At 37.9% G+C, this 16,004-nt stretch overlaps 1 protein-coding gene across 7 annotated transcripts in view; it reads left to right on the forward strand.

The window, feature by feature from the left end:
• The window catches only part of LOC121944223 (citron Rho-interacting kinase), an 83,644-nt gene that overhangs the window by 7,722 nt on the left and 59,918 nt on the right, over window positions 1-16,004 (forward strand). For all 7 annotated transcript variants that reach the window (XM_042487947.1, XM_042487945.1, XM_042487950.1 and 4 more), the window contains exons 4-9: window positions 472-591; window positions 10,008-10,178; window positions 10,349-10,402; window positions 10,568-10,621; window positions 12,115-12,255; window positions 14,983-15,108. In XM_042487947.1, the coding sequence (XP_042343881.1) occupies window positions 472-591; window positions 10,008-10,178; window positions 10,349-10,402; window positions 10,568-10,621; window positions 12,115-12,255; window positions 14,983-15,108 (666 nt within the window). The remainder of the gene's footprint in view (window positions 1-471; window positions 592-10,007; window positions 10,179-10,348; window positions 10,403-10,567; window positions 10,622-12,114; window positions 12,256-14,982; window positions 15,109-16,004) is intronic.

Here is a 16,004-nt window from a genome sequence, read left to right on the forward strand (position 1 = left end):
GTTAAACCAACAAGATCACTTTGCATTTGTTTTCATTCCCCTGATAATGACAGGACAATCATACAGTTTGTAGACATGCACCAATTAGGAACTACAGAGGCAAAACTAATGTGTTTTTGTAACCAGAAGGTAAACAAGCAAACTAACAGTGACCAAACTAACATGACCACGGCAAAGGCGCGTAAAGTCGACAGTGAGGGCTGTCACTTTCAGGAGCGGTGGAAGGTTGTGTACTTTTTTACTTAAAGATGTCATTTTTATTTGATTTTTTTAATGTCTTTTTTTTTTTTTTTTTTAATAACCTATCTGACATGAGAAGCAGCTGCCCCCCAGGGATTTTCACATTATGTAATCTGGCCCCCATTTAAAAAAAAAGAAAAAAGAGGGGACAACACTGTATCAGACTGTCTGTAGTTTTAGCTGGGTGTACCCAACCTACAACCAACTTACATGTGCATGTCTTGGTTTCAGAGTCTAAAGCGCAGTTTGGAACAGGCTCGGATGGAGGTGTCACAGGAGGACGATAAAGCTCTGCAGCTCCTCCATGACATCCGGGAGCAGAGCAACAAGCTCCAAGAGATCAAAGAACAGGTAGGACTCCATCTTGGGCGCCACTGGGTTAAAATATATACTCTTTAATTCCAAATGTTGTCTCCACTGATCTAACGTCACAATCACTTAAAATTTAATCAAAGTTTTGTAAATTGTACAATTCTTGAAACGGTTTGTCGTCGACAGAAAACAAAACACATGCACGCCCTTTTGTGGCAGAATTTTTTACTTGTTTGAACTCAGTGATGTAAACACTGTACTGTATGTAATGCATAAAGCCAGAATGCTAAAATAATCTTTTTTTATTTTGAAAAAAAAAAGCAGAGTATTTCATAACAGCAGTCAGATGGAGTAGGTCAACTCACCAAGGCTGAGTGTGTGGGGTGTGTGTTAATTAGAGAGACATTAGATGTTGTTGGATCCCCACCACTCTCTGTCAGGCGGTTGTCAGTATAACATCACAAACCTACAGTATGTTCAGAAATGCCTCATATTGCAGTACACTATTAATGTAAATAGTTGTGTGATTATTGTCACTTTTTTTAATCCTTGAACCTTTTTACAATAATATAATGGTGCAGGTCATCTACAGTATAGAAGATTTTCAATGTTTGAGGATTTTGAGAGGAAAAGATGAACTAAGTAATTAGTGAAAAAAAATCTGCTTTCAGTGATCTATAGTTTATTCCTTTATTTGCAAAAAAAGCAATGTGCCACATTTTACAGACTAAGTTATTTTACACAATCTGTAGTCCTCTGTTTAATTCGTCAAGACTGTATGGAGTGTGTGCTGTGTCAACTCAGTGTGTATCTGTGAAATCAGGAATACTATTACAGGAGAAAGACACAGGGGAGCTTTACTGTACACACAGCCCTTAATTACTGAAATCAAACATGATGAGTGTGTGGCATGTACGAGTGTCTGTGCATGTGCGTATAGTTCTGCATGTGTGGCAGCACCACATGACCAAGTGTTGCTAACTGTGAGAATGAAGCTGTTAAGAGATTGACAGCTTAGAACAACAGATAGAGCATGAAAAATCATCATCCTGGCATGATTTTTTTTTTTTTTTTTGAAAAAGGTAATAGAAAAGCAACCTGTTTTTCTCAGCCTACACTAGTGCTGGTTACCAAGCACAGAATACATTGTGCAATGGTTGCTATGGTGATGAGAGCCATATACCTACGAGTGGGGAGAGCACTGATGCAGTGGGCAGGCTGTCGTGATGAGGTGCTGGGGCCTTAGCTCATGCTGTTTGAGAAACAGATCATCAGTTGATATACCACCCTAAAATTAGTGATTTGTTAGACGGATGCACCCTGTCCTGAATAGAGCTTTTTCATTATTTCTTATCTCAATACACTCACAAGCAACTCTTAAAAAATGTATTTTTGTCATGTTCTGTGCATACACATACTTCTTCCACGTAGAAAACGCAATTTACTACTCTCATTTAATATTTACTTGGTATACAATACCATATCATAGTAGAAGGGGCTCATTCAGTTAAAACAGACCTTGGAATTAATCTGTGGCTCCTTGGCAAGTGAAGCCTGTGGAAGTGGTCCAGGCATCTGTCCTAAAAGGGGAAACCCCGTCTCCTGCAAATTACATTTTTATATTACTAAATTGCATCTATAAGTATGTTGCAGTAATATAACTGCTGCCTGTGACTATGTTTAGGCAACAAAAGCACTTTGGATAAGGTTAGGGAAAGATTGTGATTTTGATTAAATGTCAACTAGACTGTAGACACTATGAGTGGCCAGTGTGATGTAAGATTGCATGTTTTGGCAGAAAATACTTATAGACATTGTCAGTGAACATTTCGCTGATACATTCTGTATCATAAAAGGACAATACTGTATAGTACTACTATACTATTAAATATTTTACTATAATATATAATACTAAAATCACTTATATTGGAGGCACAGTAGGAAGGGAGCTCATAGTGGTGAGTGTGCACAGGTGGACTGATTACAGCAAGCAAAATTGTTCATATTGGTACCTGACTATTGTTTTAAGACTCTGCAGATTGGGAACATATACATATAAGGGTTCAGTGTACTTGGAACAAACTATGATTAAAGACAAATGTGTTTATACCTGTTTTGAATGGCTTCACTCAGAGGGGGGTCAAAAGGCCTGCCTACATCCCACTGCCGCCCTGATCTCTCTCCTCTGTGGCTGCATATCTTTGCTGTCTTTAAACAATGAAAGGGTACAAGCTGGATGAGGGGGCGCACTTTCAGACAGCCTCTCCTTGAAGGTTTTTATGGTGTTGCACTCAGCTGCGCACAAGAAAAGTGCAGAAAACAGCTGCATGAGAAAGGAAAAAAGAGAGTTTGACAGAGAAGGTCAAATCCTGTCTACTTTGTCGTTTCTAAACACCTGGCCAATTGTTACATGAAGTGGCCCAGGTTGTCAGGTAGTTTGGAAAGTTACAGAAATTGTTAGATGCAGCCAACAGTTTCAACGTGCAAACAAAAAGTTTTGAGACCCTGTCAGAATATATGTCTTGCTTTTCATTTAAAGCATACTGAGGCCCTTGGGGATCCTTTTCCTCAGCAACATTGCTATGTCAGTGTTGATTTTAACATGTTGCTATGTAGAGCAGCACCTGCTAATCTGGTTATGAGTATTTATTCACTCTTATACTTTTGCTCACGGCTTCATGGAGCAAGCACGAGTGTAGACTTATTAGATTGCTAGTTTGACAATTCTGGCGTGCATTGCTACCCAAAGAACTTTTTGATTTCCCAACCAATCTATGAGTGTGTTTACATGACATGAATTATCTGTTTATCATTGGTTTTTGGAGTCTCACTTTTTTGTGTATGAGCATGTAATTAATTAATTGATTAATACTTTTAAAAGAACTCAATGTGTTAGCTGGAGTATTTTGAAAGAAACTGGGATGTATACGGGGAATATGAATAACCCGATTTCTCTGTGCTCATGTAAACATTATGGTCCAAATATGATAATAAGAAGGATATGCCGGTTGTTATCACACATGTTATTTATGTCCATTTAATCACTCTTGTGTTCTCCAAATAATAAAGGTAAAGATGCTTTCGCTCGTAAACTGTCTGCAGGCACAAGTTAAAATTGAATTCTGTCAGTGAAAAAATTGATAACACTCCCCCATCAGGATTGTCAGGAAATGTGAGTAAAGGATTGTGTTGGTCAACAGCTGCAAGGCTGTGGTTAATCTGAGCACCTTGTGAAGGGATGTGTATAACTGGGAAGGAGTTAAAAATAACAAGCCTTCTCAAAGCAATTCGTGCATGGATAAATTATGATTAGAGCAAAATGATTATAGTCTGTATCTACAAATTTATGAGTATAGTTTGCTGCTCATGCACATTATCTGGCTCTGTGTTCCCATTGGTGCCTCTCAGCAGGGTATTTACGCCGGCTTAATCCAGCATTTCATCTTGAAAAGCATCTGTCTCCCACGCTCTGTCATATGACTGCAGTGTTTATCATTTTCATGCAGAAACCTTGCAGTGTTGGATCAACAAACAGTAGAGATTGGGGATAGATTCATTTTCAAAGAAAAGCAAACTGCGCCAAAGCCATTAAGACCTGCAAACACATGCACGGAAACTATTTCACCAAAGACATATGGAAAACCACACTGTTTCTGTCAAAAGAGGCTAGAACCCATAACACTTCCTGGGCCATCAATTCATGTGTGTATTGTATATGTAAGCTTTCATAATCAAGGGCACTGGATCTACGTGAATCGACAGGTCTGCATTTCTATTTGTTTTCTATTTCTAAGTATTATTAAGCCCCTGTCCCACTGGACAAAGAAAAACACTGACACCCACTAGCATCTGCCTTTATTGTGAAATGTTGCGATCTGCATTCATTCCCGGGACAAATGACTCTGCATGGTCACGGGTATTCATCGGCTCCAGCTCTGATCGGCCCAGAGCAGCCCCTTTTCAGAAATGATGCAATTATGCACCACCACAAAATACCGTCTGTCCCCATCCAAGCAGCACTCAAACATCGTTGAAAATTAGTTGATGCTACATTTGAAAGAGAGATTGATTAAGTAACAGGTATATAAAAGAAGTAACTCTTGTTACATTTTCACTGGGCTCCATGCTGCTCTCTAATGTTTACTAACCCGTGTCCTGCACATTCATGCTGCCAAATGTGACACACCTTTAAAAAACAGTAAGGCATACTCATCTACACCAGAGTTGTGTACACAGTTCTGGTCTACTGGCCATGGGAAAGTCTATCGCCTATTTTTAATGAGTGTTCATGTGTTTAAAAAGCTGCTTGTTGGGAAAAGGGTATTAGCCTGGGGAGGGGGGTGGGGGGTGATAGCTCACCTGGAGGAGCATGCACCTCATGCACTAAAGGCTGATGCCTACCCAGAGCCTTTTGCTACATGCCACCCTCTCTCTCCCTTCCTCATCTATCTTTAGTTGTCCTTTCAAATAAGGGCAAAAAGCCAAAATTATCATTAAAATTAATATCCTTTAAGTCTGCATTTTTTTTTTTTTTTTTTTTTTTATTTATTTTTTTTTTTTAAAAAAAAAGCTCTTTTAGTAGGCAAAAAACAAATGCAGACTTAAAGGACCAGTCTGTGCAAGAATGGCATCTAGTAGTAAGGTCTGAATACCCCTTTCTATCTTTTGAACCAGTGGGCCCTTGAGTTCAGACAGAGGCAGACAAAAATCACAAGTATGCACTAGATTGCCTATGGTTATCTATGTCATCCCATCATAAAAAGTTTTGTGGTTTTACATTTTTCATTATTTCATTCTAACATAACCCTGTGTGGCTATTTAGTTTACAACTTGATTACTTTTAAATTATTTCCCATCATGCTCCTGGAGAAAAATATTATGCCAAACAGGTATGACATACTGTATATTAGCATTTCCTCACATGTCAGCAAAAACACAAAACTCTCAGTACAAGATAAGAGATGTCATATTTTGACAGTATTCTGTTGTCATATGACATATTTGCGTACGTGCTGTATTTGCATACAACAGTTTTGAATGGTTTTTTTTTGCCTTAACTCACTACCAACGTCTGTTTGTTAGCTTTGTTATTTTAGTGGGAGGAGACTATGAGAGTGAGGGGCGAACTGTTTAAAGATTAAGATTTGTCACAGCATAAGTGCTTATTAGTGAATCAGATACACGCTATAATAAACACAGACTCTTGTTTAGTCATAAACTTTACCAATTACTCCTCCTTTTCCACAGAACAAGAGAACTGAGACTTGTTGACATTCTTTCGCCTTCCTGGAGTCCCTTCCATGTTTACTGTGTACCTGGTTTGCTGCTTGTTGTTTGGTGCTGGAGAGGGCGCAGCTATTAGTTGTTGACAGTATTCACATCATTCGGTTTTTGCATGAGCCAAAACTAAAGACTTACAGTACTATTAAATATGTTTGATTTTACCAGAATGTCAAGATCAAGTTAAGACAGCTCAGACTGAGTTTTATGAATCATGGGAGTTCAAACCAACTGAGGTAAAACCCTTACTGGTGTAAGGCTGACATATGTTTTAAACACAACAGCAGGTTATTAGAAAAAAGCCAGCAGGAACATAAACTAATCCGATTTTGCAGTAAATGGACTAAAGCTCACTGGTAAGGATATTTAAAAAATATATTTTCTATGTGCAAAAAAATGATAATTTCGCATACAACAGAAGGTAGAAGGTAGATTTATTAGTCATTTTTTAAAACCAAGTTTAAAGAAATAAAATTTAATTTTTCCTTGATCCTGCTACATCTTTAGAGTTGAAGGATTAATTGAATAAAATCAGCAGCTAATATGAAGATTCCATCTGGTTGCTCAGGCATGTTACTGCTGGTGGCATCATTCAATTCCTACAGAGCATTTTTTGAATTTGCATCAGTCTTGTGTCTTATGGCTCCCAACAAGGTATGTTGTTACAGTGCAACAACTTGATCTGGGATGTAAGGGGTTAACCATGTCTCTGTGAAGATGTGTGCAGAGCAGTGTCTGATTTCCCGATGTTAAGTGAGTCTCAATCTCATCTCATCCACTGGGAGGCTTGGTAGATGAACAGCTCACGGTCCAAGTCAGGTCAGCCTCACCCTGATGCTGGCTCTCCTCCCTCTCTTTGTTTGGTGTTTTTGGTTTCATTTTTCCCCTGTGGTCTGACTGGCTGCTAGGCATATGCCATTGTTGAGGATCCTCTGGCGGTCTGCTGCATTCAGTCCAAACCTTACACAGCTTTACCCAATGTTGATGAGTGCTTTTCCATCGTAGAAAAGTCGTGCTTTAACAGAAGCGGCCATGTATATATAGAAAGGGAAATTGCGAGGCAATGAATGTTTTGTTTAAGGGCAAATATACTGAGCTAAAAGGGAAAGAGCAAAAGAAGTTCATATCTTTAAGTGGAACTCAAGGGATAACCTTAATAGTAAAGTATGCCAGTTTACCAGTCTTAAACCTGAGGCTGATTGAGCCAAACAACAAAATGAAATACAGAATTGCTTCTGTTATTACCTAAAATCACCCTTACTGAGAGTTAATCATGTTCGTGATTTGCAGTCATGAGCGTTGTGTGCTTTTAGGGCAGATGATACCTCCAATAAAGATTGTACGCAGCCCCAAGATAGCCCACAGACAGATAATTACTAATGTGAAGGTCTCTCTCAGTCTCAACAAGGTGTTAAATCTATAAATCTGCTGTATAAAGGGATAGTTTTGAAGGCAAATGCCCATTTTAAAACTCAAATATATTCTTTTTTGTAGGATTTGGAATGATTTTTCTGTTTTTTTTGGAAGTGTTTTAAATACCCGTAAATGATCCACAATGGTGAAATTCTAACACAAAGGTATCTATTACAAAGTATTTTTTGCACACAGATAACCTGAATGGACCAAGGACAGAACAGGGAATATACAATAGGTTCTCTGTAATGAAAGGATATTGTGATTCAGCGCTCCACAAGCTCTTAGATGTTTAACGTCACATTGAAAGCTGAATTCCCTTTTCTTTCATTTCCTTATACTGAGTCATTGTTTGAAATTTGAAAACAAGTTCTAGCTTTTGTTGACTTGGGAAGTCATGACCAGATAAAATGTAGTACCCAGGAGATCCAGTCAGTTCTCATTGATGGGAGCTGTCAACCTGCTTTTGTGAAGCCAAAATGATCAGTGGGGGGCAGGCACCCAGGTACTTTTATACTGTGCACAGCCACCTCACAGGAGTTTTTTTCTTACTTGACACAAACAGGTCAGCTACCAAACATGGAAGGCCAACATAAGCTAGCCGATTAGGGAGATTGTCTCTTTACTGAGAGATTCGTGGTTATATATGTAACCTCCTGTCCCACTTTAACTTCACTGTTAGCACCCTTTTCAGCATGTCTGATGTTGTCTGCTTCACTTGTCCTAATCTGTGTCGGTTAAGCGTCAGTCTCTCTGGATGCAGAAGGATGCTACTTTTTATTAGCCTGACAGACAGGCCGATGTGCCCAGCACGCTGATGAGGAGGTTGAAATTAGATCTGTTAGGCTGTGACTAATTACTTTTAAACAGACATGTGCATTAAGTGATTCTGGCTGATCAAATTTTTCTCTTCAAATTCTTTTCTTCTGTTCAGTGCCTTTTCATATCATTAGCCTGGTTATACTTTGCTACCCTTTTGTAGTATCTCTGCACTCCAATAACTGCAAACACATTTGACAAATAATGGCTTTCATACAAGCCTTTAATTACCCTCATTGAAGCATTTTCATCCTTTTCAGTTGATTGTGCTTCTGTACTGGCAGCGCATCTTAGATTACATCTCTTATAAATGAGTTTGTTCTTATAAATGATGCAATGGCTTCTAACTAGAACATGTTCTTCAAACAGGTTCAGGATTTGACGGAGAGCTCTTTTCCACCTAAGACATGTCGTCATCGCTTTTCATAAATATGCTGCAATGGTAGCTGCTAGACAAATATTTTATTTTATTTTTTTTAAGTAGCCTACTATTGTGCTTACAAGTAGCCAGAATTCAAAAAGACTGTGTCCCATTCCAGGCACTTTTTGGCAGGGGCACAGTCCAGAAATATCAGTAAAGATTAGCAACTCTTTTAAATCCAAAGACATTTGTGATATCATCAAGTATAAAGTCTGGAGCTGCTGTGAGTCTGATTTGAGGACCCACAGAATGTTTGTTTTCCTTTTTTTTTAACCCAAATTTGCCTTTTTCTGTTGTGGTGTTCATGGCTCAGACAGAACAGGAAAATGTACCCATATACACAGAACATTTCCCTGGGGGCTCTGAGTGTCATCTGTAACATCTTTACCAATTCATTGTTGATGGAGAAGCTCCAGACTTTGTACTTGATGACAGTTTTAGTTTTAGCACTCTAGTTTTTGGATTAGGGAGACAGTTGTTCATGTTTACTAATATTTTTGGACTACAATCCTGCCAAAAAGCACCTGGATTGGGAACACAGTCTTTTTGAATTTTGGCCACTTGTAAGCACAATTGTCCAAAGATATTAGTAAACATAAACAATTCTCTCTCAAATCCAAAAACTACAGTGCTAAAACTCAAATTTGTGATGCCATGGGCTATAAAATCTGGAGCTGCTCTATTAGACAGTGGATGGTGAAAGATGCTCTAGATAATACTAAGAGCAACCAGGAGAATGATCTGACTGTAAGGGTACATCTTCTGGGTTTTTTTTTTTCCAGTATTTGAAAAAAATTGTATACTTGATAACATTACTAATCTGAGTTTTAGCACTCTAGTTTTTGGATTTGAGAGAGAGTTTTTCATGTGTACTAATGTTTTTTTGGACTGTACCCCTGCCAAAAAGTTACTGGAATGGGACACGGTCTTTTTGAATTCTGTCTACTTGTTATTCAATTAGCTTTTTTTTTCAATTTTAAAAGTGCCTTTCTACCATTGCAGCAAATTTATGCAAAGTGACCTTAACATGTCTCTGTTGAAAAGAGCTCTTGAACCTTGAAATGTTCTTTTTAGAAGCCATTGTAAAGTCTGGAACTGCTCCATAGACAATGATTGGTGAAAGAGATGACTCTGGGAGCACCTAGTGAGAAAGTTCTTGGTGTACAGGTACATACCTGTGTCAGAACTGAGATCAGTACAATAGAAAAAAGCTCATCTCTATAGAAAAACGGAAACACGTTCTGTAGGTCCACAATATCAGGCTCCCATTCATTGTCTATAGAGCAGCCCCAGACTTAATACCCTATGAAAACATGTGAGTTTGAGACTTTCTTCTCTGGTTTCTAGCTTTGAACAAGAGCAGCTTGTGTTCACAAATATTGACTGAACTTTCCTTGGCCATGGAAATAGCATATTGGAATTTTTCAGTGTTATTACTCCCTTTGTGTGTGTTAGATTATTGCTCTGCAGCTCCTACATCCTTTTACATCTTCTATCGGGGGTTGCTGTTTTTCTTGTGCAGGAATATCATGCCCAGCTGGAGGAGATGCGAGTCTCTATAAGACAACTGGAGGAGGACCTGTCTGCTGCCCGTCGCCGTAGCGACCTGTATGAGTCTGAGCTGAAAGAGTCTCGGCAGACCAGCGAGGAACTGAAGAGGAAGGCTGCTGACTACCAGCACAGGATACAGAAGGTCTCCACTGTACCTACAGCTGTTAATGACCCTGAAAGTTACATAGAAAGGAGCTGCGGTTTCTCAGTGTAAATCAAAGTAACCGGTAGTCATTATGAAGTTTTTGCTTGGCTGTCATCTTGCCATGATCATTAAAGGGAGGGATCTAAGAGTTTCCGATATCTTTACAGGCCAAAGAACAGGGCAGAGTGGATGCAGAGGAGCAGGTCACCAAGTTGGAGAAGGTAAAAAAAAAAAGTTTATTTAACTGTAATTAGATTCGTTAATTGGTGAGGGTGGCTGAATATGTCTCAGTAAATATGCTGACAGGTTCAAGTAACTTTAAGAAAGGATGAGAAGCTTTAGTATCAACCTTTACACATCGTAATGGCTGTATTTTTCATTTTTAGACCAGTGCTGAGCAGCAGACCAGGATCCAAGAACTTCAAGAGAAGCTTGCCAAGGTAAAATATTTTTGCTGGGAAGATTAATGAATAATTTATATGAGCTTGTGCTCCCAAATGCGAGTGATGTAACAGCATTTTACCCTTTCAGATGAGTGTATAAACTCCTTCTTCACCCTCCCTGACCTCATTTTTTTATCTGTCAGATTTGGTCTATGGCCCCAGAACTATTAAGTTGTCTTTTTAAAACCAGACTTACAACTTAATTATCAGCAATCAAACAGTTTTGCCTCATTAGCAAAGATAATTTCATCCTAATTGTCTTTTTGCTAGAAATGAATATTTAAAACTATAATTCTCTCTGCCAAGAGCACATGAGGTTGTGGAGCTGGTATTCAAGGCTGATTGAGCCCACATTTGGAATAGGTCTACTTCTGACTCGATGCAAAATAGTTTATGAAATAATCATTAGGGTAGCACTTTATTCTTAAAATAACCTTGCATAGTTTGGTTAAGGATTTCATATTAATATACAGCAGTTTGTGTCTTAGTAGCCACTGAACTTCGGAAAAGAATGTCAATCATTGCTTATACAGTTAAATCAAGAACCTGCACTGTAAACAAGGGTTACTAGGTGTACTGAGCAGGTGATGCAGCTGCATATAAAACCAATTCATTCCATGTATTTTAATTGTTTTACAATTGTTATACTGATACATGTTCAAATTATTTTTGTTGGCCAGAGGCATTATGTTTTCGGGTCGTTCACCTGTCCATCCGTCCATATTTCCATACCTCCGTCTGTCCCTCTCTCATAAATGTGATATCTCACAAACACCATTTGGGGATTTTTTCAGATTTGACACAAACGTTCACTTGGACCCAAAAAAGGATTGATTAGATTTTGGTGTTCATAGGTCAGTGTGACCTTGCATCAATCTCATTCGCTTGAATATCTCAAGAAAACCTTGAAGGGAATTCCTTACATTTGGCACAAACGTCCACTCAAGAAAAAACTGTTTAGACTTTTGAGGTTAAAAGCCAAGGTAACTGTGACCTAAAAAAAATGTTTTTTTAGGTTACAGTTACCTCAAGAATTCATGTATAATTATGACAAAATTTCAAAAAATATCTCACCAGGAAAAAATGATGAAATGATGACATTTGGTATCGAAAATGCCAAAGGTCAGCTTGATCATAATGTTCTGAAAAATCACTTATTTGGTCATCACTCAACGTCATATTTTAGAAACCAGAAGGGGAGACATTTGATAAGGTACCAAACTGATTATATAGATCTTCAGTTCTACCAGGGGGAAGATGTGTGTGAGGCATCCATGTTTTCAGAGACATGGATGTAAACTGTAAGTGCAACTTGACTGGAACATGGAAGCATACAACCGCACAACCGTCTGGTTTTGACTCAGTTCTTTTATTCAGTGTAGTTATTAATCATTCAACACTGGCATGTTGCATCAGACATGTGTTGTCATTTATGTATGTGTAAATAACAGCAAACACTGTTAAAGTGATATTTTTCTTTCAACACCTAGTCGTTAAAGGCTAGCGCTGAAGCTACAGACCTCCTTCAGAGTATGAGAGCCGCCAAAGAGCGCATGGAGCGAGATCTGGAGAGGCTACAGAACAAGGAAGACTCCAGTGACAGCCTGCGTAGACGCCTCCGCGAGACTGAGGTATACACACACGCCTCCATTATCACGCATACAGTACACATACACACATAGCCTAGCATATATGTGTTCTGGCCCCTTGCCTGTTTGTTCTCATTCTTTTGTGTATCATGTCATTTGTTGCTTTGCAACATCACAGACCTTTTTGTTAAAAGTGTTACATAAATAAATCTGGCTTGGGTATCTGCTAAGCACAATGAGCCCATATGTTCTCTTGTAAACATGTTGTTTCTGCACTTTCTGAGGAACACTTGTGCTGTGATGGCATGATAACTTGATAGATAGGCAAAATGTTTGACACAGTTTATCATTATTTGAAAATGTATCCACTTGTGTTCATGTTTTTGTATTTCTGTTGCTACCTCGCTGTACCGTACAAATACAGTGTGAAACTAAACCAAAGGCTCTTTAAGCCGATTCAAGAATGTTATTGGCGTGCCACCGCACAAACAAGCATAGTTTCAGACATTTTTTGGTACCAATATCACCAAAAGTTCTCTTAAATTCATTGTGTGGAGACAATGTGTGGTCTTGAAAAGAGAAGTACTTATTGTTACTGGTGTCATGAAGCAAATCAGTCTGCATGAGACATTTTACTGTCTGATTCCTCAGTGGCTCAGTAATTCCTGTGGCTCAGTGCTCCTGCCTCCTCTATTATGTTGATTTTATTATGTATCTGTGCAGTTTTCTTACAGGCTAAATTCACTGGCTAAATTGTAAATGTCTTAACATCTAAATTTAACAAAGAGAAAAGAATCCATAGCTGTGTAAAGGCTATTTAATAATGGAGCTTTTTTTTAAAATTTTTTTTTACTATTCTTTAGTAATTTACCACTTTTATTCATCTCTTTTGTTTTGCTGTTTTTTCTGCTTCTTGTATAAAAAAAAACATCCAGACATCTTAAATGCAAGGATTTGTTTTATCGTTTTTCATTAAAGGTCCAGTGTGTAGGATTTAGTGGCATCTAGCAGTGAGGTTGCAGAATTGAAACTTCTCCCATGTACCAAGCGTGTAGGAGAACTTCTGTGGCTGACGCGAATGGCCCTTTCTTGAGGGTGTCTGATTTTTCCGTGGCAGGCTACTGTGGAGGAACACGGTAGACTCTGTGGAGGAGGACCTGCCCCATATGTAGATATAAACAGCTCATTCTACTGGAGTGGTCTAATGTGACTAAGTGATAATAATTTGTTCCAGTATTTTTGGGAGTATCTGTACTTTACTTGAGTTTTTATATTTCTGGCAACATTCACTTTTACTCCACTACGTTTCCTCTTAGCATTTTAGTTACTTACTACAAAATAGGGAAGGAAGGGAGGATGAATGAAGGAATTGGAAGGAAGAGAAAAACTGCATTTCCCTCTTTAAATCCTTTAAGTTGTAAAAAAAAGATGTTTCTCAGGTGCAATGTATGTTTTATTTCTAAGGTGGTTAATTGTATGAAGAAATAAACTTCATGATTCTGAAAATTCTTACCACTAGCTTTTTGTCGATAGAATTTACTACCTCTACTTTTACTTTAAATGCTTAAGTACATTTCATGTTTTAAAATTACCTTTCATATTTAAGTACAATATATATCAGATACTTTAAGACTTTTACTTAAGTGACATTCTAATAGGTGACTGTAACTTTAAGTCATTTTATCATTTTAAAAAAAAAAGTGTACCTTTACTCAAATATGGCTTTTGGATACTTCATCCACCAGTGTTCTACTGTTATGAAAACACAATGATTCTTATTTTCAGGTGATTCTAAACTTATGAAAACATAATTATGAATATTATTATACCCTATTTCTGCCAATAGATGCCCCTAAATTCTTCACATTGGACCTTTAAATGAGGTTTCCTCTAAACAAAATCATAATATGAACTTTCAAATATCTGAACATTGAATGTTGACAGGACTTTTAATGCTTCTGTTAAGTGTGTATGCTTTAGTTAGTAGGGAATATAAAGGAACAAACAAAGAACATAAAAACCTTGAACCTTTCTCTGCTAACCACAGACTGCAAGAGTGCAAACACCAGCAGGCAACCCTTTCATCATCTTCAACACTATCTCACAAGAATCTGCCAGAGCTCTTTCTATTTCAGTCAAATGCAGAACTTTACTGTGACCTAGTCACACAATCCACCAGCTCTAATAAATGCATAAAAGATACATGCAGAATGCATATGTTTTTAATATGTATTCATTTCTGCAGTGTCTGTAGTTACATGTACAGTATACTTTAATTTAATTAAAGGTTGTTATAAGTTCTTCTTAACCAGCACTTCACATCAAGCACTTCACATGTAAATTTGGTAATTAGCATAGGTTAATGTGGACAGCAGAGTCAGAGGAAAGAAAATGCTCATGTGGTCACATTTAAACAGCTCCAAAGACCTCTCACACCATCACACATGAATGCAAATGGGCTCTTTGGAGCCATTGTGAGGAAGTTGGAATAATGAGATATAAACAATGGAGATGTGCATCCCTAACAAGCCAAATGGATGCGGCTGCCACTGTATATCATCAATTCTTCCTTGAAGTGGAAATCTTAAGTTGAATTAGCATTTCTTTAAAAATGTGCTGTGATGTCCAGCAAAAAGCACTATTTCTTTTTTCACCGTGGATCTTTTGACCCAAGGTTTGGGGTAAAACTAAAGGAAATATTCTATTTGTCAGTCAACACTTGTGTGTGTGTTTTTGTGTTTGTGCATTATTTGTGTCCGTCGTGTGCAGGATGGTAGGAAGACTCTGGAGAACCAGGTGAAAAGGCTGGAGATTGTGGAGCGCCGGGAAGCTAAACTGAAGGAAGAGATCCAGAGCAAGGCCCAGCAGATTCAGCAGATGGCAGATAAGATTCTGGTAACCCACCTTTCACCATTTGTGTGGAGCTAAAATAATCAGAGGAGGTGTGAGATAAACATAGCCCATTGTCATCATTGCAGAGGAAGTGCTATTTTACGTAATATTTCTGAAAAAAAACCCTCCTGTTTATCATTTACTGATATATATACACTGTACAATTTCGTGAATATATATATAATATATATTTTCACGAAATTGGACAGTGTATATATATATAGACACTGTCCAATTTCGTGAATGTGATATCTCAAGAACACCTTGGAGGAATTTTATAAAATTTGGCACAAATTTTCAATAAGATTCAATGATGAACTGAAAAGATTTTGGTGGTAAAAGACAATGTGACCTTGAATCCCTCTCATTCTTGTGGACCTGATATATCGCAAATCAACTGAGGGAATGTCTTCAAATTTGGCACAGACATCCACTTTGACTCAAGAATATACTGATATGAATCTGGTGGTTAAAGGTCAAAGGTCGACATCACTGTGACCTCACAAAACATGATTTGGGCATTAATTCAAGGATTCAAATGCCAGTTATGACTACCTTTGACACAAATGTTTAATAGGATAAAATTATGAACTGATGATTTTAATATCCAAAAGGTCAACTCCACTTAGACATCGTAACTCAAATTCTAAATCAACATTTGTGTGCTGTACAGATAAACATTAGACTACATGAATATTGTTAGTATTATACTATTTGTAGAATTGCTTGTGACCGTTGTGATTCAAACATTTTCGGTAACTCCAGAGTGCTGTAGTTCAAAAGCCAAAATTTGTTTAAAAAAATGTGTTGTTCAGCCTTTCAAACACAACATTTTCATTGTGGCAAAAAAAATGGATTACTATTCTGCTTGCTACAAACAGAAGGAGGCATGCACCTGT

This window comes from Plectropomus leopardus, chromosome 6, assembly GCF_008729295.1.
Source record: "Plectropomus leopardus isolate mb chromosome 6, YSFRI_Pleo_2.0, whole genome shotgun sequence".
Classification (NCBI taxonomy): Eukaryota; Metazoa; Chordata; class Actinopteri; order Perciformes; family Serranidae; genus Plectropomus; species Plectropomus leopardus.